The sequence below is a fragment of the Trematomus bernacchii genome, unplaced genomic scaffold (genome assembly GCF_902827165.1).
Source record: "Trematomus bernacchii unplaced genomic scaffold, fTreBer1.1, whole genome shotgun sequence".
NCBI lineage: Eukaryota > Metazoa > Chordata > Actinopteri > Perciformes > Nototheniidae > Trematomus > Trematomus bernacchii.
Genome location: NW_022987555.1, coordinates 1 through 23,835, shown reverse-complemented (window position 1 = coordinate 23,835; position 23,835 = coordinate 1). Strand labels below are relative to the sequence as shown.

General features: G+C 41.7%; 1 protein-coding gene across 1 annotated transcript; it reads right to left on the bottom strand.

Annotated features, from left to right (window-relative positions):
* Positions 1-3,828: 3,828 nt before the first annotated feature.
* On the bottom strand, positions 3,829-23,614 carry LOC117477233 (serine/threonine-protein phosphatase 2A 55 kDa regulatory subunit B gamma isoform; the record flags this gene model as incomplete). Its single annotated transcript, XM_034123896.1, is given in 9 exon segments — positions 3,829-4,123; positions 4,665-4,756; positions 7,329-7,498; positions 9,969-10,133; positions 10,986-11,163; positions 12,169-12,281; positions 13,151-13,316; positions 14,162-14,259; positions 23,301-23,614. Coding segments are annotated over 9 exon segments (1,353 nt in total).
* Between the last annotated feature and the right edge of the window lie 221 nt (positions 23,615-23,835).

Sequence of the window (23,835 nt, the reverse complement as noted above, 5' to 3'; positions counted from 1 at the left end):
TTTGCTTGTTGCTGTTTTTATTCAATAACGATTGCATTATTTTAAATTGAATTACAACATTTTGAATCCTGCTTTTGCTTTGTTCATAGTGTTGAAATCACTATTGGCATGAATAAAGTAAAAAAAACAGGTACAATTAATACAAATTACTGATGGCTGGCTCATTTTCATTTAGCTTCGGGCTGACCCATCAATAAAACAGCCAACTGTTCATGTTATGAGTGTCATCGCAGCAATTTGTGCCTTTTATAGGCTGCCGAAATTAGGGTAATAGGGACATTGCACCCACTGCTGACCATCAATGGCAGCGCTGTTGAAAGTCAGCAGTTACTGGGAGTATGCCTTACGACAACCTGACCTGGTCCAACAAGACCACAACTTTTACCAAGCAGGCTCAGCATCTTACACACAGACTGAGGCCGGTGACCACATTCTACAGAGGAACCATTGATAACCTCTTAACACACTGCATCACTGCCTGGTACAGAAAACTGCAGAGAATGGGGAAAAATGCAGAAAGGATCAATGGAGTCTCTGACATCTATCGAGCCCAGAGTTTCCAAAAGGTTTCCAACATGGCATCTGACCCTCCAACTCCTCTCACCATCTCTTTGCACTACTGACATCTGGAAGCTGTTTCTAGAGCATCAAGGTGAGGCTGCATCCATCAGCACTTTGAACACTCAGATAGTCCTGCTAATACTTTTTTCTTACTTTGATAGTCCACATGATGGCGCCGTAGAGTTTCTGATTCATTGTATTCTCTAGTGGTCTATTTCATTGTTTCAATCCAGTTATTTTATAAATCACTTCCTCAATTTTCATTTTCTTTCCTAGAACTGCATTTAAATAATTCAGATGATTAAACATTTTGAAAATGTAACTTTTTTTCAACGAAACTTCACTGAACATTTTTATATCTGTATTGCATGTCTGAATACTTTGAATATTATCCCTTTATCATTGACCAAAAAATAAATCACAATTAGCATCTTTGCTAACGTTAGCTGTTGAACATAGTAGTGGAGCAACTAGCAGCTAAAGCGGCAGTAGTGGAGTTGGTAGAGACCAAACAAGAGGTAAAAGACAGACCAGAAACACGACACCAGAAGAATGACACTGTTGCTCCATGATTGTAGGTTAACAGGTAATTGCTAACAAGTCGATGATGCTGTGTTCAACTGGTTTCTGCCGCCCCCAGCTGGACAGGAAATCAATTACCGCCAGTTTATGTGATCGATTTCACCTGTGTTCTGCTGCTATACAGGCCAAAATGTCTGCTGTGGAATATTATTGTGGTATCAACAATATTTATTTTAGTCCAAAAAAACTAAAAGTCATACCAAGAGGTGGGAAGTAACTAGGTACATTTACTAGAGTACTGCACTTAAGTACAATTTTGATATACTTGTACTTAACTTGAGTATTTCCATTTTATGTTACTTTGTACTTCTACTCCACTACAATTCAGAGGAACATTGTGTATTTTTACTCCACTACATTTATTTTGTACTTTTAGATACTTTACAGATTTGGATTAATGATGTGAAAGATAACACTTAAATAAGCAGTTAAATAAGACTTTAGGAACACCTGGAGTAAAATTAACAAGCTACCCTGCAGTAGGCCTATACAAAGTCATTCAAACTAGCTGCACCTTTACCAGCTTTGATAACACTTTAATGATCAATAATTATAATCAAAACATATGATATATATAATTCTGAAATGGACGAATCTGCATAAAGAGTACTTTTACTTTTGGTATATTTAATTATATTACTACTTTGAGAATATTTTGATGCAATATTTTGATGCAAAGTAACCGTTTGATTGCAGGAGTTTTACTTGTAACAGAGTATTCCTACACTCTGGTACTTCTACTTTGACTCAAGTACAAGATCTGAGTACTTCTCCCACCTCTGGTCAGACCTTGTTAACTGTCAGTAAACAGGAGAGAGATGTCTTTGTGTAGAAAAATAAATAAAAATGCATTGATGCCAGAAGGTGGAGCTTCAGACCACTATCTTCACAGACTGTAATTATGAACCCAAATAGGCCAATATAAATTGAAGCAATAACATGCGCACATCTCCATAATGGCACCGCCGATTACTGTCGCTGTCATCTAATTACATGGCAATAAAAATCACAGATGTGCGCTCATTGGATGCAATTTCGTTGAAACCTTTATTCAGAAAAAAACATATTAACATTATTTATAACTGTCCATTTGACAATTTTGTCAACATACATAAACACAAAAATATGTGATTCAACATTAGTTTGGTCAGGACGTGGTGGAGTAAGATTGACACACAAAAAGATAAATAAAAGAATAAACTGTTCTCTAAAAATAAACGTCTGCACATCAGCAAAGTAATCTGTGAGGAAGGCTGGGAAAATGTAAGTACCATCTCTCTGCTGTAGCTTTAGAGGCAATCATCGATACAGATGATTAAGGATGTTAAAAAAACAAATACATGTCAAAAACAGACTTGATATATACAGACACCATTTAGGCCCTTTGATATTTTTTCATTTTTTCTTTTAGAGAACAACATTGATGAAAACATTCCCCATTCTTCTTGGTTCTCAGTTTCAGTCGAGAATAAACTGACTCTTGGACAGCTCATTCATAATGTACATGTAAGTGTATGAACCGAACACTGGTAAACATGCTTCAGTGTCCGAAGACACAAATAAATGTAGGACAGCTCGGTCATCTATGGTTACTCGTGCTGCAAGGGGCCCCGGGGCCCCTGAAGCCTTTGTACAGCTGGGTCTAAATGGTTAAGAAGGCAGCCAAGTCAGTCAGTCAATTTATAAACACCTAGGCTAAATTGGTTTTACATGCAGCATCTTTTTGTTTGATTGTTGACATTATTTAGTTCATTTTCATTTTTTTGCTTGATTTGAGTTGTAATTAATTGCAAAGTAGCACACGACATAGCCCGAGACCAGAAGCAGAATCCACAATCAGAGAAGTCGCAGGACTTGTTTCTGTAGACGACATTGGTGACTGAAACACACTGTGGAAAGATACGAGTGTGTGTCCTCATATTAGGCAATGGTGTAACCTCTGCTTCTATCTGCGGGACGGTAAATGTTTTACCTCAATGAACACGGTCCAGTTAAGCTCAGCTAGGTGCACTTGGGTTAAAAGGGGAGGGTCCTAAATTCATCCTTGCACATCACACGTATCATTTTAAATTGTCATCATAATAACCATCATTAAACAAGAAGTAACCAAACAAAAGAGGGGGTATCTGATCTGAAATCAAACAAACAGCTAGTTACATAAATGCCCCATTTTTCATCAGTGCCACAACCACAAAGGGTTTTTTTCTACACAAAACAGTGGGCAAGGGATAAGAATAGGCTTTGCTCGAGCACACACATACAGAAAGGAGAGGAGGAGGAGGAGGTGGAGAAAGCAAAGAAGAGCCTGAAGAACAAAATAAAGACAAATTTGTAAACGTCACTCTAGTCTGGGAGGGCTATCCCCTTCAGAATCTGTGCTGTAGCAATCAACACACCATCAAGCCCAATCCAGAAATCCACAGTTTGGACAATTTTGCCATCCATAATCCATTTTGTAATCCAGCCAGATCCCTGTCTAGCCCTTTCTAGGTCCTTTCAGTTCTGGGAGGCTGGGGAGGAGGAGCAGGAGTGTGTCGAAGAGTGGACCGAGATGTGTGTGTGTTTTCTGATCGCGTGTATGGGTGTGCTAGGCATATTCCTGTGTGTATGTCCGGATACGTGTACATTCTGGCATAGCTGTGTGTTCAGGTGTAAACTAGTTGTATCCGCCGCTGACATCCTTCATTAATGTAACTCAGAGTTGAGTTTGTCCTGGAAGATATACAGGTTGTTGGTGGCAGCGATGGCGATGATGTTCTCAGTCGGGTGCCAGGCCGTGTGAAGGATCTTCTTGGTGAAGTCCAGGCTGTCCACGCTGATGTCGTCCTTCCGCCGCTTCCCCCCCGCCGCGCAGACCCTCCGTGGCTTCAGGACAGCTCGGGGTTTGCTGCTCTCCCTCGACGCCTCCAGGGTTACGTCCCGTTTGGTGTTGCGGTCGAACATGCGGAAGAAGTTGTTGTAGGCTCCGGTCATGATCACACTGAGAAGAGGAAGAGGAGAGACTTCACAAACTAACCTTAACTCTGAACAAACAGGGTCCCTTCCTCTAAATTACAAAAAGAACACTTAACTACTGTGGTATCTGAACATGCAGATGATAATAATTGATCTTTTTTTATTTGGTTGGGTTTTGAAGATATTTTAAATGTATGTGTTGCATATTTAGATATTTTACTTAAGTAAAGGTTTGCAATAATGCACTATAAATTCATGTAAGTGCAGCATTCATAATTCTACCTACATTATTGGTACAAGTATTATCAGCAAATGTACATACTAGAATCTAGATTATCCAGAGCAACCAGGACTCTGACATTACTGCTGAATTTTCCAATATAATATTTTAAGGGAAATCTAGAAAAACAGTAACTATCTGTAGGAAAATAGGACTTTATCTTTCGATCAACTGACCTTTTAACTGTTAACCTATTTATTAATTATTTATTAACTTAAAAACCATTCCACAAACGTTTTTAATCTTGGGACTTATAAAGCATAAAACATGAAAACACTTCAGGTACCTGTCCGAGCCGTTCCAGGCACACTCGAACTTGTCAAAGATGCAGTCGTTTTCGTACAGAGAACACAACTTGCTGCGGAGGTAATCGTGAACCTGGAGGAAAACACACACACACACATTTGATTAAAAATGAGTCCAGAACACAGCTGCTTCACTCTCTATGTAAACTATAAATAGAGTGAGTAGAAGAAACACACACGCACACATTCGAAGCTCAGCACAGACAAAACACATTAAAGTTGTAACACAAACCTCCCTGAAGGCAACTCTAATGAGACTCAACAGAAGCCCTGAGCAATACCAGGGCCAGGAGTACATTTTAATCTAAACTCCTCTCCCATATCAGTAAACCCATTAACATCCAAACCCTCCAAGGGCATGATAAAGACACACGTGAACACAAACACACACTGACTAATAACTCTTTCCCCTTGTGCTTTCATTGTGTCAGCCCGTGATGCAAGGGGTTGAAATCTACACTTTCCTCGCTCTGCATTAAGCCCCCTATTTTCACATTCTGCATAAAGTCAGCAGTCAACAGTCGCCTGGCGATCAATAAATGGTCAAGCTGAGGTCGGCTCATAACGCTGTACATCAAACCAGGTGACATTTTAGTTTTTCCCTAAGGGTCTTTCTGCTCGGGGGTAAATTGGTACAGTGTCGGCTGAATATATATAGTATTTTTTCCAGTCTGCATGATCCCATGAGTTACAGTACAGTGCCTCATCCTTCATGGATTTGTGCATATTTTTCATGCTCCAGAAGGAATAAGAGTGTACATTTAGCTAAATCAGCGCAGCTTAGCCCTGAAATCCCCTTTTTCTACCCTCAGTTTACTCCATTCAACCTCTCTGATGCTCCTTTCTCCTCCTCTCATTCAAAAACTCTACCCTCCTTCTTCTCTCTTCCTCTCATCACACCATCCTCACACTTGCTCAAAAACCCTCACCCCTCTTTTCCTCCCCCCCCCCACCTCTTCCTCCATCTCCGTGCTGCATTGCAGCTCTAGGTGTCGGCCACTGTGTAAGGTATCCCTTCTTCCCGTTTCACTTTATGAGTGGAGGATCTGGCAGACTATAAATAGCTCCAGTGCGTCTTGGCCTCCCACTCCGGACTGCCTCATAGGCCCTCACAAGTCAAGCAGCCACACACACACACACACACACACACACACACACACACACACACACACACACACACACACACACACACACACACACACACACACACACACACACACCCACAACACACACAACACACACACACACACACACACAACACACAACACACACACCAGGAATACTAAACACACGCTGAAAAAAAGAGTTGATAGATACTTCTCTGCACATAGAAGCTGTTGCTGCCTATTGTAAGCACTTCAGAGTCAAAGGTTAGATTCATTTAGTGTGAATGTGAGAGATAACAGGCAAAACAATTAAAAAAACTCTTTTAACAGCTTATTACCGGTACTTTTTTTCAAAGTTTACATTTTCAACAGCATGTCAAGGCCACTTCAACTCTATCCCACATACACAACATAATGATAATTTAGTGTTTTCTAGCATGTATTTATCTGCCAAACTCACATTATCTGATGCATCTACAGATTATGGCCAAAGTTTAAAATGTAGCGCACAGCCAGGCTTCCTGGTGATGCACTGACAAGAATCTGAAGTGAATTATCTGGCTCGTAATCAATCCAATTATCCTTAAAAGGTTTTGGAAAAATCTAATCATCAGCAAGCACTGTGATTCTGAAAGTCTTCCCATGGATTCATTTTTGGGACGATTTATTCACATTTCCAGGATGACAATGTTTTCAGTAAAGGGACAGTGACCTTGTCGGTCAAAAACACTGAAGTGTGAAGGAAGTGAACGTTTTAAAGAATGGTTCTGCCAAGAGTATATTAGAAGAAGCACAGGACAGAACTGAAGACAAATCCCCCTCACAACAAACATCTGAACTTTGTTGTATACGATTTAGAGATCTGCACCAATGAAAGTAAAAACCAACATAGTGTCCTTACTACTACAAGACCCAGAAACATATTCAATACTGTTTGGATAGAGTACTTCTTAATCTCCTTAATCTAGGAGTGATGCACACCATGAAGCCAAAAGATCTGTCCTCATCTTGTGTTTTGGATTGGATTGTATCTGGTGTATTAAATGTTATTACATAAAATTAATAAAATTAGAATTACAACGAAATATTAAATGTATTTTTATGGTACACACAAAGGCTTCAAATGTAATTTAATATATTTGTATATCAACAGGGTGTGCCATTGGTTTGCTTGTTCTCACATGAGTGTCATTTTATGTAAGTTTTAATTTGCGGTTGTGGTTTAGTGAGTAAGCGGGACTTTGTGGCATGAAGGAGTAGAAAATGAGAACTGCAGGGTTATAAAGCATAATTTAATTTTACCACTCAGCTGATGAAGCAAGAACAATACAGTGGAGTGTCTCAACGGATGAGGAGATCCAAAAAAAAGAATGTGTAAATGCCTCCTTGACTACAGATCAGTTCACCTTGCTCAGAGTCATTTTGCTCCCTGCCAGAAGGGTTCTTGTTATAGCAGCTACGCCTATAGATGATATACTGTACGAATTCTCCTGTTTTGTTTATTTTAACCTCATTTTTCACATGCGGTCCCACACACACCTGGTATGTCTCCAAGGGCTTGCTCTCCATGTTGAGGTCCCAGACTTTGGCAGTCAGGTAGTCTCTGGTGAGCAGGTAGCGACCGCTGTGGCTGAACTTCACGTCCGACACGGAGGAGATGATCTCGGAGAAGAAGGAGCGGGCGCTGGGGTCCTCGGGCTCCTCGAACACTGGAGAGGGGGGGAAAGAGTGAGAGGGGGGGGGAGAGAGGGAGAGGAGGGGGAGTGCTGTTAAACCCGAGTCACATGAGGATGCTATCTTTGTTTTTATCATGTACAAAGGTAAATAAATATCTTGGATAGGTTTACATGTTGAGGTTCGTGTTGATTTATGTTATAAATGCTTCTGTGCGCAAACATCAGCACATTTTGAAGGGAACAATAAGATATATTTGACAAAGCACCTGGTAAATACAGGCCATTGAATATAACAAGAAAAATGAATCCCTTGCCGCTCGGTGTGGAACACAATTTGCAGTGTTTTCTGCTCTAGTGACTCATACTGGTCAGAGCTGTGAAACCATTTCAACTTGGAAGGACACAAAAAGAAGAAAAGAATGTTGGGAAACCATAAATCTAAAGTATGAGATTGTGCCATGAATTGAGTTGGTGTCCTTTAAGGACAACAGATGTATGGGATCACTAACCCTGTTCTATATTAATAGACATGCTTTGGAAAGGAATATTAAATGTGGAACGCATTTTCCAAACGGGACATACTTGGCTCCTCAATGGTTAGGAAATCAAACTTCTTTCAGGTTTAAGATATAAATGAACAAACTTGATGTGGTTTGATTTAATTAAGATTACACATTGAATAAACCCTGTTTAGAAGTTGCAATAGCTAAATGGAAAGTCAGGGGAGCCTTAAAGTGATTGTTCCACAGACCTTGTTGTGAGCATGCAGGAATTTCATTCTACCAAACTAAAGCCGCCGTCCGTATCAATGTGCAGTAAAAAGGCTGCCTCTACTCATGAAACAGATACTTGTTACCGGTGTAGTACTTAAAGGTCCCCTATTATACTGTTTTTCATCAATATATTATAGGTCTCAGATATATACAAAACATGTCTCTGAAGTGTTTTGCTGAAATACCAAACAGATCATACATTGTAGCATCCCATAAACCCCTCTGTTTCAGCCCTGTTCCAAAGGTGTTGATTCTCTGTCTGTTACTTTAGATGAAAATAAGGAGCCACTCCCAATGCCCCTCTGATGCCCCTTTCACACCAACGCGGTTCCCGTTCTAGCTCCGTGCTAGAGCTTTTCTGGTTCGGAACCGGTTTTTCTTTTCAGCCCCCGTTTTGTTCACACCGCTCAGAGCCCGGCTGGTGCTGCCGCTGCTGCGTCATGACGTCACCGTTTACGTCGCTGATTTTCTCCCCAACGGCGCTCACTACAACAACAATGGGGGACTGCGTCGGGTCGATGATCGTGTTACTTTTAATCATACGAAGCCAGATTAAATTAAATAACTACTTCTCCAACCTTATACTTTTCTCCAGAGTGCCGTGGTTCATTGTTTATGAATGTGTTTCATCTGAATTTACCGACCGCTGCAGTGCTGCCCGCTGTTGGGCATCACAACTGTTATGAAAGTTTCTCTGTATAAAATGGGTGATGTTAGCATAGCAACCGAAGCTAAACTGACTATCTTGACTACTTGTTGCTATCCTATTGTCGCATAAGCCGTTTTCTACAGGCACATTATACCGGCGTATTTTTCATTATGATTCTACTTGTGATAGTCGGACATGACAACCTGTGCAGCCCATGTATTGATTCCATCCGATAGCTGCTATAACACCAAAAAAAACGTCTGCCTGCTCTCCACAATGATCAATAACAGCAAACGGATGGTACAAATAAACAGAATCACACGAAGCCTGGTTAGTGTTGCCTGACTTTATAAAGTGTGTGGTTGCGTTCTAGTCACTTTGCTCAGCGCTACTGCTTGTTACAACTTGTATTTGCTGTACTGGCCATAAACTGTTAGCTCAGGTTAATCTCGCCCCCCTCCGACGTAAGAGTGACGTATGCGGTTCTTGCTTCTAGACCGACAATTTTTTGGTGCTTGGTAAGAACCGGTTTTCGGGGGAAAAGAGCCGGCTCCGCTGCGGTGTGAAAAGTAAACACCTTTAGCTCCGAACCGGCCCTGGAACCGCGGTGGTGTGAAAGGGGCATGAGAGATATTTGGTTAAGAAGAACACAATGGTTCTCTAGGAAGAGATTCAGGTGATAAGGTGGGCGGGGTTAAATTGGTTGGTTATTGGCTAATGGTTACACAACCCAAAAAATCGTTATGACATCATAAAGTGGCCAAAATCTGATCAGCTCATTTTCAGACAGGTTTTTATATAAATGGATCAGGACAAAAAGTGAGGGAATCTTTTTTCCTGAAACTTTCAGAATCTCTTTACACAGAGGGGACACATAGTTATATATAAAAGACATGAAAAAGTGGATTTTGCATAATAGGTGACCTTTAATGCATAAAAGCACTACAGATAAAAAGGCAAAGGGTGTTTTTTTTATCTTGGGGTGAGCTGCCCCTTTAATGATCTCTCCTGCGATAGGCTATAGACTAAAAAGAAACACAATGTGTATGTCTTCATGTTAGCTGTCCACAGGTTTACTCACATTTGGAGTGTTTGTCGCACAGCGCTGCCTCTCTCATGTCACAGAGGCGCAGGGTGCCTTTGCTGCTGCTGTAGACAAACAGGTTACAGTGGTGGGGGTGAAACTCAGCCGCTGTGATCACCTCCGTCAGGTCCTCCATGTTGGCTGGCTTGATGTCCACAATGTCTGAGAGAAAGCGTCATTTAGGAAGACAACAGAGACAGTCAACCTCCCACAGCCGGTGGTTTGTTTTAGCCTCAACGTTATTACCGGCTCCAGTCAACCATACAGTTTGTACATCAACGTATCTTTCATATATTTTATTCATCTAATAATTAGATAGTATTAATTCATGTGGACACCTACACAGGTCCATAATCTACATACAAAAAAAAACACAAATGTATGTTAATGTCAACCCAACAATAACAATGTGAATAATTTACAGAGGAAATAAAGCAAACCAATTTAAATGTATCTTGGGGGGATTGTGAGGAGAAAAGTAATTCCATATTCAGATAAATTGTAATATCATAAATCCTGTCTGGGTCATGGATGTGACTGCACTGTTTCCCATTGAGCTGGATTACAACTCAGAAAGAGGCTGAAATATTTATGCAGTTTTTGAATTATTCATTAAGCTACATTTTCAATCCTCAAGAATAATATTCCCCTCCCCCCACGCTGTGTGTCTTTGTGCATTTCCTTATACAGCAAAGTGGGATTTGCAATGTAGGAGTTTGTTGTAAGTGTGTGTGTGTGTGTGTGTGTGTGTGTGTGTGTGTGTGTGTGTGTGTGTGTGTGTGTGTGTGTGTGTGTGTGTGTGTGCGTGTGTGTGTGGGGGGGGGGGGGGGTGGCGGGGGCAGGATTGATTACTGAGCATGGAGCATGTACTTAATGTGTTAATGTATGCATTCATTATCTGTGTCGTTGTACTTTATTAAATCCATCCCTGCTTTTATGTGTGTTTGTGTGTGTGATGATGTATGTCTTCTCTCCTCCTCCCTATGAATACATATCAAAACCCACAAAGGATACTGAAGCTGCGGTCGGTGATGTCCAGATGCCAGAGGTTGATCCTCAGGTCGTCAGCTGACATGTAGGTCTGATAGTCGGAGTTGACGGAGATGGAGTTGACGTGGTAGGTGTGGGCGTTGGCAAACACTCGCCGCGGACTCACCTCCACCATCAGGTCCATCGGCATCAACACCGGCACCTTAAAGGACAGAAAGAGGGAGCAGTTTAGCTTCTATTGCAACTGATTTGGAGAAGAAAGATGGTCAGAGACAGGAGATTACATTTCAATAACTTCATGTATCATGAATTAATATTTAATGCCTCACTTCCTTTGACATCGCTAATACATTATTGGTTGAACCCAAACGTGCTCCTTGATAGCAAGATCAAGAGCCAATTCAGCATGAGTTATAGCTCATTTGCATTTTAATAACTTGGCATTTGCAATAAAGCACTATTTCTTTGTTGATACAGTACATGATTCACATTTTTATACACAGTTTAAGTGTGTGCCTATTTGCATACAGCCCAGCGGGAGCACCAAACACATACATTTTCTGAGACCTTCACAAAGAAGGACATACTACACATGCATTATGCAAACACAAGCAGAAATTCAGCACTACAAATGAATCAAGCATCAGTCAACTGATCTGCTGGTCAGTCAATCGTAAAATAATCCCAGTATTTTGATAATGAAATAATGGTTTGAGTAGTAGAAATGGCAGAAAATGTTGCCTTCAGCCTTTCAAATAGGGGATCATTTCTGATTTTCTCTGTTTTAAATCATATTAATTTTTTTGAATGACACACATTTAACTCTATCTATAACATTTTATAATCCAATAATCGATTAAATAATCTGCAGATTAATCAATTATGTTAATAACATTTAGTTGCAGCCTTGGTACAGATGCTTGCTTTCCCACTACATCTGGTAAAGGGGGTTTCTCCTCCCTCACACACTCATGTACACACACATGTACCATTGTGCCAGTGACCCAATTTTGCATGTGGAAACACATCTGTACCCACTGACCCAGTTATGCCACACAACCTGCTGCATTTATAAATGTTTTAGTGTCTTGAAGAGACAGGTTAAAGGAAGCACACACAGACTGACACACAGATACAGACACACAGACAGACACACAGATACAGACACACAGATACAGGCATAGAGACATGGACGGATGGGTGATACCTGTAGGGAGGTGACGGTAGAGAGGTCCTTGATGCGACCCTCCTCATCCTTCAGGTTGTATCCCTCTGGCCTTTTATCTCTTTCACTCACCTTCCACAACTTAATGGTCTTATCTGGGAATCAGAAAGGGACGTTAGCCGATCACATAGGACAAGATTTAATCGGAAGTGTAAATTAAAAAGGTGAAATTAAAGGTGCTTGTTGATGTAGACGTATATGGTATATTTCTGCAGCTCTAAAACATCCACAGTTTTTATGGAGAACGGGGAAAAAAATAATCCCTGTCTTCGAAGAAAGCTTGAAATCTTAAATTCCATGTGTAAACATATAATCAGAGTAAGCTTTATATAAACTTCCTCTCAAATCTGTAAAGCCAAACCATCAAATTAAAAAGGCTCTTTGACGATTTCAGCACAAGGACTCAATCAACTCACTCACTTTATCCCATGAAGTGAGTTAATAGGTAAAGATAATCATCACTCTTCAGACTGTCAGCTCTAAAAGACAGCTGACTCTAAAACTCTGGATGAGCAGACAGCGAGGTTTGTTTTATTAACACTGACTGAAACAGAGAGTCTCTGCATTGAATACACAGCAGCATTATCCAACATACTGCTGAGGCAGTTCATACCGTTTTCATACCTTCAATCATAAATAATATAGTACTTGAATAAATCAATAACAGTGCGCTCAGGGAAAATCTATAGATCTTTTAACATAGCCATAAAGTCAGAATGCACACTGATGACAGGACCTCTTATACAAAGGCACATATGCTCCTAATGCTCTACAGAAACGTGATGCAGCAACTCTTTCCCTTCAGTTCAGATACAATTAGCTTTCAAACTGTCCTTTCAATTTCAACTGCACTGCCATGCTCTTTACTCTGTCAAACTCCCACTCCATCAAAATATCAACCAATCACATCACTACTGCCACATCTTCTGGTTCCCATAAAACGCATGTGTGTGGGTTCTCTCACCGTTGGTGGAGAGGAGGAAGTGTGCGGCGTTCTGCTGAGGCAGCCATCGGATCTTATTGATCTTCTCCTCGATCTCCAGACTCTTAAGGTAGTCAAACTCGGGCTCATGGCTCTGGAAGGTGCTGTAGACATTGTACTCTCCCTGGGAGAATGGCTCACACTTGCTCTGTGGGGAAAAAAGAGGTAGATAGATATAGAACGTGAGGAGAAAAATGTGCAATTATTAAGTAAGAAAATTCACCGATTACAGTTTTTTGCAGGCAGGTTTTTTTTAAAGTTTGACCTGCTGATTGAATCCAAGAACTTTAACCGGTAGCGTACAGACATATTTGTGTATCTTTGATTTCGTTTTAAATTGAAATTTGTATTTTTGTATTGTATATTTATATTAGAACATTGACTAATAAATAACTGTCTCTAAAACTGCAACAACAGCACTGTTTCTGCTGTAAAAAGCTAGTCACATACATTTTTCCTCCACTTTTTCAATTTGCAAGCACTTCATCTTCTACAATCAGGCTGAAGAGCTTCCACAACAACATCATGATGTGTGCATGTGTGGCTGTGAAGTTACTGATTATGGATCAAGACTCAAACTATCCTGTAGCACATGTTAATAGGAGGGTTAAATGAATGAAACACATTTGAGAATCAGCCAGAAAGCTGACTATGGACCGGTGGCCGATCAATCCGAGCACCTCCATCAAATATATAACCACAGTTCAATGCGACACCCCGGCTGAAGCCAGTCAGCCATCATCTTAATCATGTAAAGAAATAGCATTGCACGGACTCTGCACAGCTCTAATGATACACTCTGTGACACAGCAGGACTATCAACTATTTATCAATCAATCTGGACTGTAGCTGGAGGGGAACAGTGTGCGTTCATCACAGCTCCAGTAGCTGGAATGAAAAATTGTACGTGTGTGTGTGTACGAGTGTGTGTGTGTGTGTGTGTACGAGTGTGTGTGTGTGTGTGTGTGTGTGTGTGTGTGTGTGTGTGTGTACCTCAGGTTCCCTCTGAAAGATGACCACTCGGCCTCCTTTGTCCCCTGTGGCCAGGAGCTCTCCAGTGTGGTTGAACTCAACAGTGGAGATGATATCAGCTGGATAGAGACGCAGATTTAGACAAAGATGGAGGAAGAGAAAGAGAGATGAAGCATGAGAGGAAAGAGGAGTGGGGGGGAAGAGAGAAGGAGCAACCATTAGCTGATTGACCACACATCATCATTCATCTATATAATCTGTTTATGAATTATTGAAACAAATCAATGCATTAACATGTAAGTGGATTAAAATATGCAAATAAGTGGGAAGAGTAAAACAATATTTGATTGGTAACACAAATATTGTGCAATTGTGTGTATACTTTCAGAGAAATGTCAGATAATACAGCATCAAAACATAGAGAAAAACACACACAAACACACTACTGTTTCACACAAGGCACAGGTGTTATCTGTAATCCAGAGTGACACATACACAATGATGCACACCATGACACTTCCAGTACACAAGATAAGAGTGTAGATTGAGTTAATTGTATAATAATAATAATGTAATCTATCAGCTCTGATGTGTCATAAAGTGTAAACACAACTGAGAATAATTTTGCATTAAAAGATCATTTTTAATGTCATTCATTTGCATATTAGCAACAAATGTCGCCATCACTATCTCTGTGTCGTGAAACGCCAGCACAGTCTGACTCAGTGACAACGCTATGAGGAGTAAGCTTGTCATTAATCACATTTACTTTAACGTGTGATGCTTTAGTCGACATTTTGTGGCAGAAAACATGTTGGTATTTACAATTCCTTTAAAATAATAATAAGCTGAGTTTCAATGGATAAGAGGTGGTATAGTATGAGAGGATGTAGGTAACCTGGTATGAAGCCATGTTAAGTTATCTCAGGTCATCTATTCTTCAAAGTTTAAATTAGCCACATTAAGCTTGTTTAATAGCCTGTTGTTCAAGATCAACAATGCCATGGTCAGGATTGGATGAATTAAAACATCCATCATCATCTAAATATTTGATGTCAGCCCAGATGTTGACCTGCTTTGTCCTCTTCCTACATTCATGCTTTTCAGTCGCCCTAAACCAAATGTATTTAGCAAAACAAGTTCAGTTTGTTTACCAGCAGAAGTGAACTGATTGTTCAGCTCAGTTGTGAAGTTAAAATGTGTGGACTTCCCACTTATTAATACAGTAGCTGTGTAGAAAACAAGCAGTTCATGCTGGTGACAGCAATGACTTCAGTGCTGACTGGATTTTTCTAAACTGATCTCAAACGTTTTAACATCAAACGGTATCCATACTGTTGACCCCACATAACCCCTACCAACAGACTGCATCAGGTACAGAACTGGTTCAGAATTCACACTGATTATTTTACCTTAAGTAAAAAAAGCTTTTTCAAATAGATAGTTGTTGGCTTTCTACAAAGTAATGCACCTGGATTAACCATGATTAAAGACAAATATAATAAATAGTAACCATGTAAGCCTGTAACCTCCCTCAAACAACTATGAAACAGGATTTACATTTTGTACAATGTATATACATTTATATACAGCACAATTGCTTTAAGTAACTTGTGCAGTTTATGGTGGTGCTAGCTTAGCATAAACGATGACCTAGTATAAAGATAATAAAAGTCCTGCATAATGTTGTGTCCGTGAGAACATGAAAAGCGGGCAATGTAGATTTATTTGCCTGATTACGATTCATAACTGATCATATCATCTTCAAACCTATGTATGCCTGCTAAAATCACAAAACCTTCAGTTTTTGTTCTTATTATTTGGGTTATTGAGAGAAAGCTGCAAAACCTTTGAATCCAAAGCAGTCCCACAAGTAACACATGTGTTTATACAGCAAAGGCTGCAATCTGCTGCTGCACTACCAAATAATCAAACACCATCTTCAAAAATGTCAGATTAGATTTGAAAAAATCATTTCATGTCAGGTGCTGTATCCCACTAAGCCTCCAACAAAGGAGTCCACTGAGCTTAGTTTTGATAGAAAGTGGCCTGGTCCTCAATAAGCATGGACTGTAATAAAAAAATAGAGTGTGAAGAGTGTATTTATTGAGAGTCTGAACGATTCAAAGCTGTAGCCTTGACCATTATGTGGTGGCCTTGAGAGAGAGAGATTTTATGATGAGGGGAGGCAGGGACTGCTCCTCAATCTCTAACTCACCCTGTTACCCTCACACTTCATGTATTACTGCTTCTATCATTTTTCCACTAGTCATTGCCCTGTTTCTTGATCTCTCAGTCACGACAGCACCTGCTTTATTCTTCAATTTCAATTTATTTAATCTATTTCAGCTTTTTTTTCAATCCCTCTCCCCCCATGCGTTCTTTTGTCATCTCTCATCTCATGTTCCCCAGTTTCTCTCTTTTGACCCATTTCACTCTCTCTTTTTCTTCCTGGTTGTCTATCCACATTCATCTCTCTCTCTCTCTCTCTCTCTCTCTCTCTCTCTCTCTCTCATCCCTCCCCCATGGCTCTCTTGCTGCCTGGCTGTATGTAGCTAGCTTGCATGTAGCTGTGGTGCTGATGGTGTTGGAAGAATAGATGGAAAAAGGGAGGTGGAGGGAAGAGGTGCTGGGGCGGAGGCGGTGAAGGGGGCCTTCGGTGAGCAGGGGTTGCCATGGTAACAGGCTGAGCCAACCAGTGGCGGGGGTGCTCGTAACGGTAGCCGTATAAGGCAGTCTGGTGAAGCAGGAAGTGAGATTCATCAATCCAAACCTCGCAGGAAGAAGGAGCATGGTAAAATAATTATGGCGTGGCAGTTTTTTTTTTTTTGCTGACAAACATTGACAAATTAATACCAGAAGGTGGACAGGCACTGCGGTCCAAATTGAGGATATGAAGATAATGAATGCACATGATGGCACTAAAACAAAAACAGACCCCCAACACATGCAGTGAAATTCACAAACACACATACACACACGAAGCAGCTTTAAATGCACACAGTCACGTAATGATGCAAGCGTGTGTGTGTGTGCACGCCCAACACAGTTACAGATAATCGTGTCTCCACTCAAGACGCGCAGAGAAAGAGCCGAGCTAAGCAGGAACCCACAGGAGCTGAGCACCACACAATGTAGCTGAATAAAATATGGAGCACACACTCTCTCACATCCTCTGTCTGTTCTCAAACTGAACCCTCTTCATCTCTCTGTGTTTCTCTCTTTCACGCTCACAACCATCCGTCTCTCTGGTGCTCTTTATTAAAAAAAGAGTACTACAGAAGAATAAACCTCTAAGAACACAATTAACTCCGGCAGAAACTAGCATCATCATCAGGACTGGCTGTGGCCCGACACCGGCCAATGTGCTGATGTAATGTGTGTGTGTGTGTGTGTGTGTGTGTGTGTGTGTGTGTGTGTGTGTGTGTGTGTGTGTGTGTGTGTGTGTGTGTGTGTGTGTGTGTGTGTGTGTGTGTGTGTACGGGGGGCTGTCTCTATGGCTGTCAAGCTGTAAATCAATATAGTGGGGATGTGTGTGTGTGTGTGTGCAACAGTATAGCAAGCTAGCGGTGTCTGTCTCCCACAGTCCATTAGCATCAGCAGGCCTGTCTGACGCATCGCAGTGCAGGCACCCACACAGTACACATCAACACAAAAACACACACAAACATGAATTAACTCAATGACCACACAAGCATAAAAAAGCACGCACAAGTGATGAACACTCAACACACATACACCCTCAAATGCACTGTGAGGTGTTTACAAGGAGAGCAGCTCCTTTAAAACACCTCATATGTGAGAATGTGCATGTTGTTCTCAGTTTTATGTCATTGTTAATTGAATATCTTTGAAAATGTGATGACAATACTAGTAATTCTAAACGACAATGACATAAATAGCTGAGGAAATAAGTCAGTTATATGTATCTGCAACAGTTAGTTCAAATGACAAACTCTCCCTAACTCTAGCTTCTAAAATTGCAAGGATATTTTGCTTTTCTTTGTATCAAATAATAACAAACTGAATATTTCAGTGTTCTGGATGATTGGTTTGAAAAAACTAGTAATTCAGAGAAATTTAATCAGCATATTACTATTTTCAAAAATGTCTAATCGATAAATCAGCAAATGAAAAATAGTTGTTGGTTTGAACCGTAGTCTGTATTAAATACTTTAGGTCAGTGCTCATCTATAGCATCTGAAAGGAGAGGAGAGGAGAGGAGAGGAGAGGAGAGGAGAGGGAGAGGAGAGGAGAGGAGAGGAGAGGGAGGTGGTGTTGGGAGAGGGAGGTGGATTTCCTTATTTCTTTTGTTAAGGGACAGAGAGGGGAGCAGACGCCCTACAGACCCAATTATAGATATCTTAGGACTGGGTAAACAAGGACCATTAAAGCCACGCCAAAAACGCACAGCCCTTAAAAGCGAGTACAAGCCACAGCTCAGCAGGAGATGTGTGTGTGCTGCAGCTCAAACACCCCACATTTCCTGTGTATGTGTGCACAAGTGTGTATACTCAATTACCCTGTAGAGAAATAGACTGGTTTGAGGGAGAGGAGGGAGCGAAGGAGGCGAGGGGGGAGACTGCCGGAGGGAGATGTTAAATTGATCCCTGTCCTGCAGTTTTGGAGTTATCTGCAAAAAAAACGGGTGCCTGTGTTTGTGTTAGAGGTGCACATGTGTGTAGAGGAGTGATTTAAGCCGGGCACAGCAGGGAAGCTGCCATTTCTCCAAACACACACCGGCACAATGGAGCAGAGCTAGTGTGAGTCTAATGGTTATATAGACACAAACAATTAGAATCATAGACCGGCCAGCTTCAGCGTGTGTGAAGTACACCTGTCATCCTGCTCTGCCCCGCTGCAGAGACATCTCTCAGCTGAGTGATTCATTTTTGATGGAAATCAATTTGTTTTTCCAACAGATTTGCCAGACTGTAACATCAAAAAAGATTAGGGGCTTAGCTGGTTTACACCCAATATAACCCCGGCTATACTGAACACACAGATTATGTGTCAAAGCCTCAGAAATACTGCGATGTAATCCCATATTCAGAACGCTCTTGCCCTTTTGATGCTACTCCTATCTTTCTGTGTAGAGCGGAGACGATTAGTCGATGGACGGAAAGTTATTCTGCAATGATTTTTGAAATGTAATGAATTAATGCTTTTTAAGGAAACAATTAAATAAATTCCCTAGTTCCACTTTCTCTGGTGTTTTTTGTTGTTGATCTCTTCAGTCTTTTGTGAAAGCAATATTAACACTTGTGGACTGCTTGTCGGCAGAACAATAATTTTGAAGGCAAGGAGGGATTGCAGCAGGCATTATACAACGTTTGAGATATTTTATAAACACACAAAATGAGTCACAAGTTGAGAAAATAATCAGCAGATGAATTGGTAATGAAATAATGGTGGGATGCAGCCCTGCCTGTGTGGTATGAATGTCTGCACAGTCCATAGAAAGAGTGTCTGTGTGTGTCTTCTTCTGTTAAACAGAGGAATAGGTCAGAAATATGCATCGAAGGGGACAGGGTGTGGTCTGGTTAAACTATTTAAAGAAACTAAATCCCACACTCACACATAATCCACTTCTTGTCTGAGACAAAAATAAAGAGGCAGGTACAAAAATAGAGACATATAAAAAATGAGGTAGACAGACAGACACAAAGTGATGTTTGAGATATTTATAACACCCACGTGACAACTCACCTGACTCACACACATGTTTTATGACACACTTTCGCATTCATCCACCTACACACACACACGACCTCTCACACTGGGGTCATGTGGCGCAACTGTGCGACACAGATATGACCTTCGCGAAAGAAGAGGATAGAGCACACACCTTCAGTGTAAGAGGCAAACGGCTCGGGCTCCAGAGAAAGGGTAGTGATGTCGGAGCAGAGGACCTGGATGGGGCTCAACATCCTGGGGGAGGACTCCAGGGTGGAGAGGGGTGGACAGGATGGGCGGAGCTCTTCAGGCTATAGCCAGGAGCAGCCCTGCAAGAGGAGCAAGGATGGAGGGAAAGGGAGGAAGGGAGGAAGGGAGGGAGGGCAACAGGGAGGAGCAGAGGGAGAGGAGGGAAGGACCAGGGGGGGTGGGATGGGCAGGGACTAAGTTACTGCATCACCACAGCTGGCCATGAAAAAAATACTGATACTGTATTTATGATCATTCTGTATCAAACAGGATGTATTCACATGTTGGGTTTGGCAGGAAGGCTTGCAACACATGCGGGATAGAGACAGAGATACACAGAGAGTTTTAGTGTGCCTCTGATCTGAGATAAGGTTCTGCAGAAGAACGTAAAAAGAAGCAAAGTAGCTCTTACATTTTCCTAGAGGTGATCGACAATGATTGACAATTAAAGAAGAGCAGTGAGAGCTGGCGAAAGCTCACTTACTTACATACAGGTATGATGACTAACAATTACTGTCATTATTGATTGGTCTGTCTGTTCAAATGTCAAACATAACGACATCTGCTCATCACAGGTTCCTAAAGCCCAAAGCAATCTATAAACGTTTAAGTTTGTGTTAACAGTTTAAAAACCCAAAGGAATACAGTTTGAAATGATGTGAAATTAAGATATGCTAGTCAGTATTAATGTTGAGCGAATGTTTGGTATTTTAAAGTTACTTATACACATTTAGTGGTTTTCACTTGACAGCATTGATACTTTTGTATACAGTGTATACTGTATGGGCTAGTGTGCTTGCATTTTTATGTTATATGAATGACATGATTTAATGTCATTAAACTCTCAATAGATAGAAATTGAGAATTTTGATGTAAAATATAATTGTTATTATTTCCTCATTCAGCATTGAACCCAGTCAGGGTCCGGGTGTAGCAAAAGGAGATGTTGGGGAGGTCAAAAGAAGGGAGAGGGAGGGAGTAAGAGATTGAGGGAAGTGGGGAGGGCAGGGCAGGTAAGGTAGAGGGAGGTTAAGCATCCCTCCTCTGAAGGAATTAAAGGGCAGGGGAATCCCCACGGGAAGATCTACACACTGTATTTATGCGCACACACACACACACACATATAAACACACAAAACCCTTCCAGACCGACAAACATACACACATCAACCTGAGCAAACAAAATCAACACAGTATGCACTGATTGAAACACGCGAGAATATGAATGCAACACAGGCAAAAAAAGATGGAGACACACAGGAGCTAACAAAATACACCCAAGCATAAAATCACACGCACCCCCTCTCTCTGCCTTTCTCTTTTACACACACATAAAGAGGTACATTGTGTTGGAGCAGCCTTTGGAGTATTGTTGGATAATTGTTTGGCAGACGCGCCACTTCAGCAATGGGCAACGCTGCGAGTTGCATTAGAGGAGCGACGGCGAGAGGGAGAGCGGGAGGCAGTGGGGGATGGAAATGGGGAGGAGGACGGGGGATGGGGTGAACATTGAGGAAAGGTGGAGGGGGTTGGAGTGGATGTAGAAGAGGAGGCAGGTAATGATTCATTTAGTATATTTGTGGCGGAAATGTATCCTCTTTGGTCATTCTGAGGATTGTTGTGAGATTGATTTTCAGAGCACAGTTTGTAATTATCCTTCTGCAACTTAGTATTTTAGTGCTGTCCATGTGTTGTACCCCCTTTCAGACCCACAGTGTTCAGGGGTGAGTCCACCTTGCTCTGAGCTCATCAGCAATTCACCCTGAATAATGTGTTTCTGCCTGAGATGTGTGGAATAATTAATACTGCCATTATTGGTGGGTGGAGACGACCTGTCAGTCATATTGGCCAAGCATGAAGCGGCATGTTTATCATCCCGGGCTGTTGCTATAGCAATAATGAATGGTTGGTGATGGATGTTAAGACTGATTTTCTGCCACTCACTCATTACAATTGTTTCCTAGGTAAACAAAAGACACACGTTTCTCATTGAAATACTGTATGAGAAACAAAAGTCAGACACAGACACACACACACACACACACACACACACACACACACAGCACACACACACACACACACACACACACACACACACACACACACCCACCACACACACACACACACACACACACACACACACACACACACACACACACACACACACACACACACACACACACACACACACACACACACCACACACACACACACACACACACACACACACACCACACACACCACACACACACACACACACATTCTTTAATCTTCTTAGCAATTCAATATGTTGAATGCACACACCAGCATTTACACAGTCAACAGGCAGCACTACAGGTCTCCCCTGACTACAGTATGTGCTTCTGTCTGAGGGCTATTAAATTACAGCACAGACACAGGAAGCATAATTCCCTTACTGCAGTGATACAAATTAGCTCGCAACACGTTCATGACCCCCAAATGATAATCCGTTGTTCTTGTATAAGAGGCGTGGCGAACAATGAGCTGAGTGTAAGAAACAGATTGGGGACAGGAGGGCGGACAGGGAATCTAATGTGCAGGTGAGATTAGTGGTGTAAGTGAGATTAGCAGAAGTGGGTTATCCAAGATTATAATCCATAGATGTTATGAAACAAACCAAATCATTATTTGGTTTGCAGAGCTTGTGTGGGCATATTAGTATTCCTCCGGCTGGGAGGTGATACTCCAATATATTCAATTTGACACTATGCTTGTGTGTGACTATCAGGATGTGAGAGATGACAAATGAGTAAAAAAAAAAGAATGTTCTGGACATTTCTGCTATGATAATATTCTCCCACACAAACAGAATCATACACACATTCGAATACAGGCCAGATCAATACTTCCCTGCAGTGGGACAAAATAGCTGTTTCAAAAGGTTACAAAAGCATACATAAACAAAACACAGAACTGAAAGGTGAAGAAAAGATGAGGAAAGGAGGCGGAGAGGAAAACTAGCTTTCGGTGGCTTCATTTTGCAGAGAGGACAGTGTTTAACTCCCTAGATCTTGTTGCTTCGTCTGCAACTCTGCTTGATCAACACCGAGCTTACAGAAGATTAGGAAGCCGTTCTGAGCTTGTATTTGCATACCAACTCTCTGTTACACTCACACACACATTCCAGAAGTGTGTCACATAAAAAGCACACTCACATGGGGGCACACACACTTTGTTACATCCAGCAGATGCAGCTTTCTCCCTCCTGGTCTTACCTTCAGTCACATAGTTGTGGTCGGGGAGGAAGCCGCGGTGGTTGAGCGTCGGGGGGGCGTCAGTGTCTTCGCCCATCAGCGGGGCTGGGGGAAGCGCCCGACTCGGTGGGGCAGCGTGACGGTGGCAGATCGGTGGTGGAGGGGGTGGTGGGGATGCCGGCCAGCACAGAGCCCATACTGTTGCCCGCAGACGCCTCCTCAGCACAAGGGCGCAGAGCGGGGCATCCTTTCCTTAGAGGAGGAGGGGGTGGGCCTGTCCCGAAGGAGGGATGGATGCGTGCTGGAGTCCACACTTCTGAGAGCCAGAGGCAAATCTGCAGGAGGAGGATCATATGAAAACTGTTCAGAAACTACCAGGGGTGAGCTTGATTTGTGTCTCACACAAGCTCAAATCACTTGTGAGGCAAGCAAAATCTAGCGCACCCTGTGTCCACTCAGCAGCTACTGAGTCCAGGTGTGGCCAGACTCATTTTACTCTCGCCACACACAAAACACACAATTGTCCATACTTGTTAATGCTCTCACTCAAAACAAG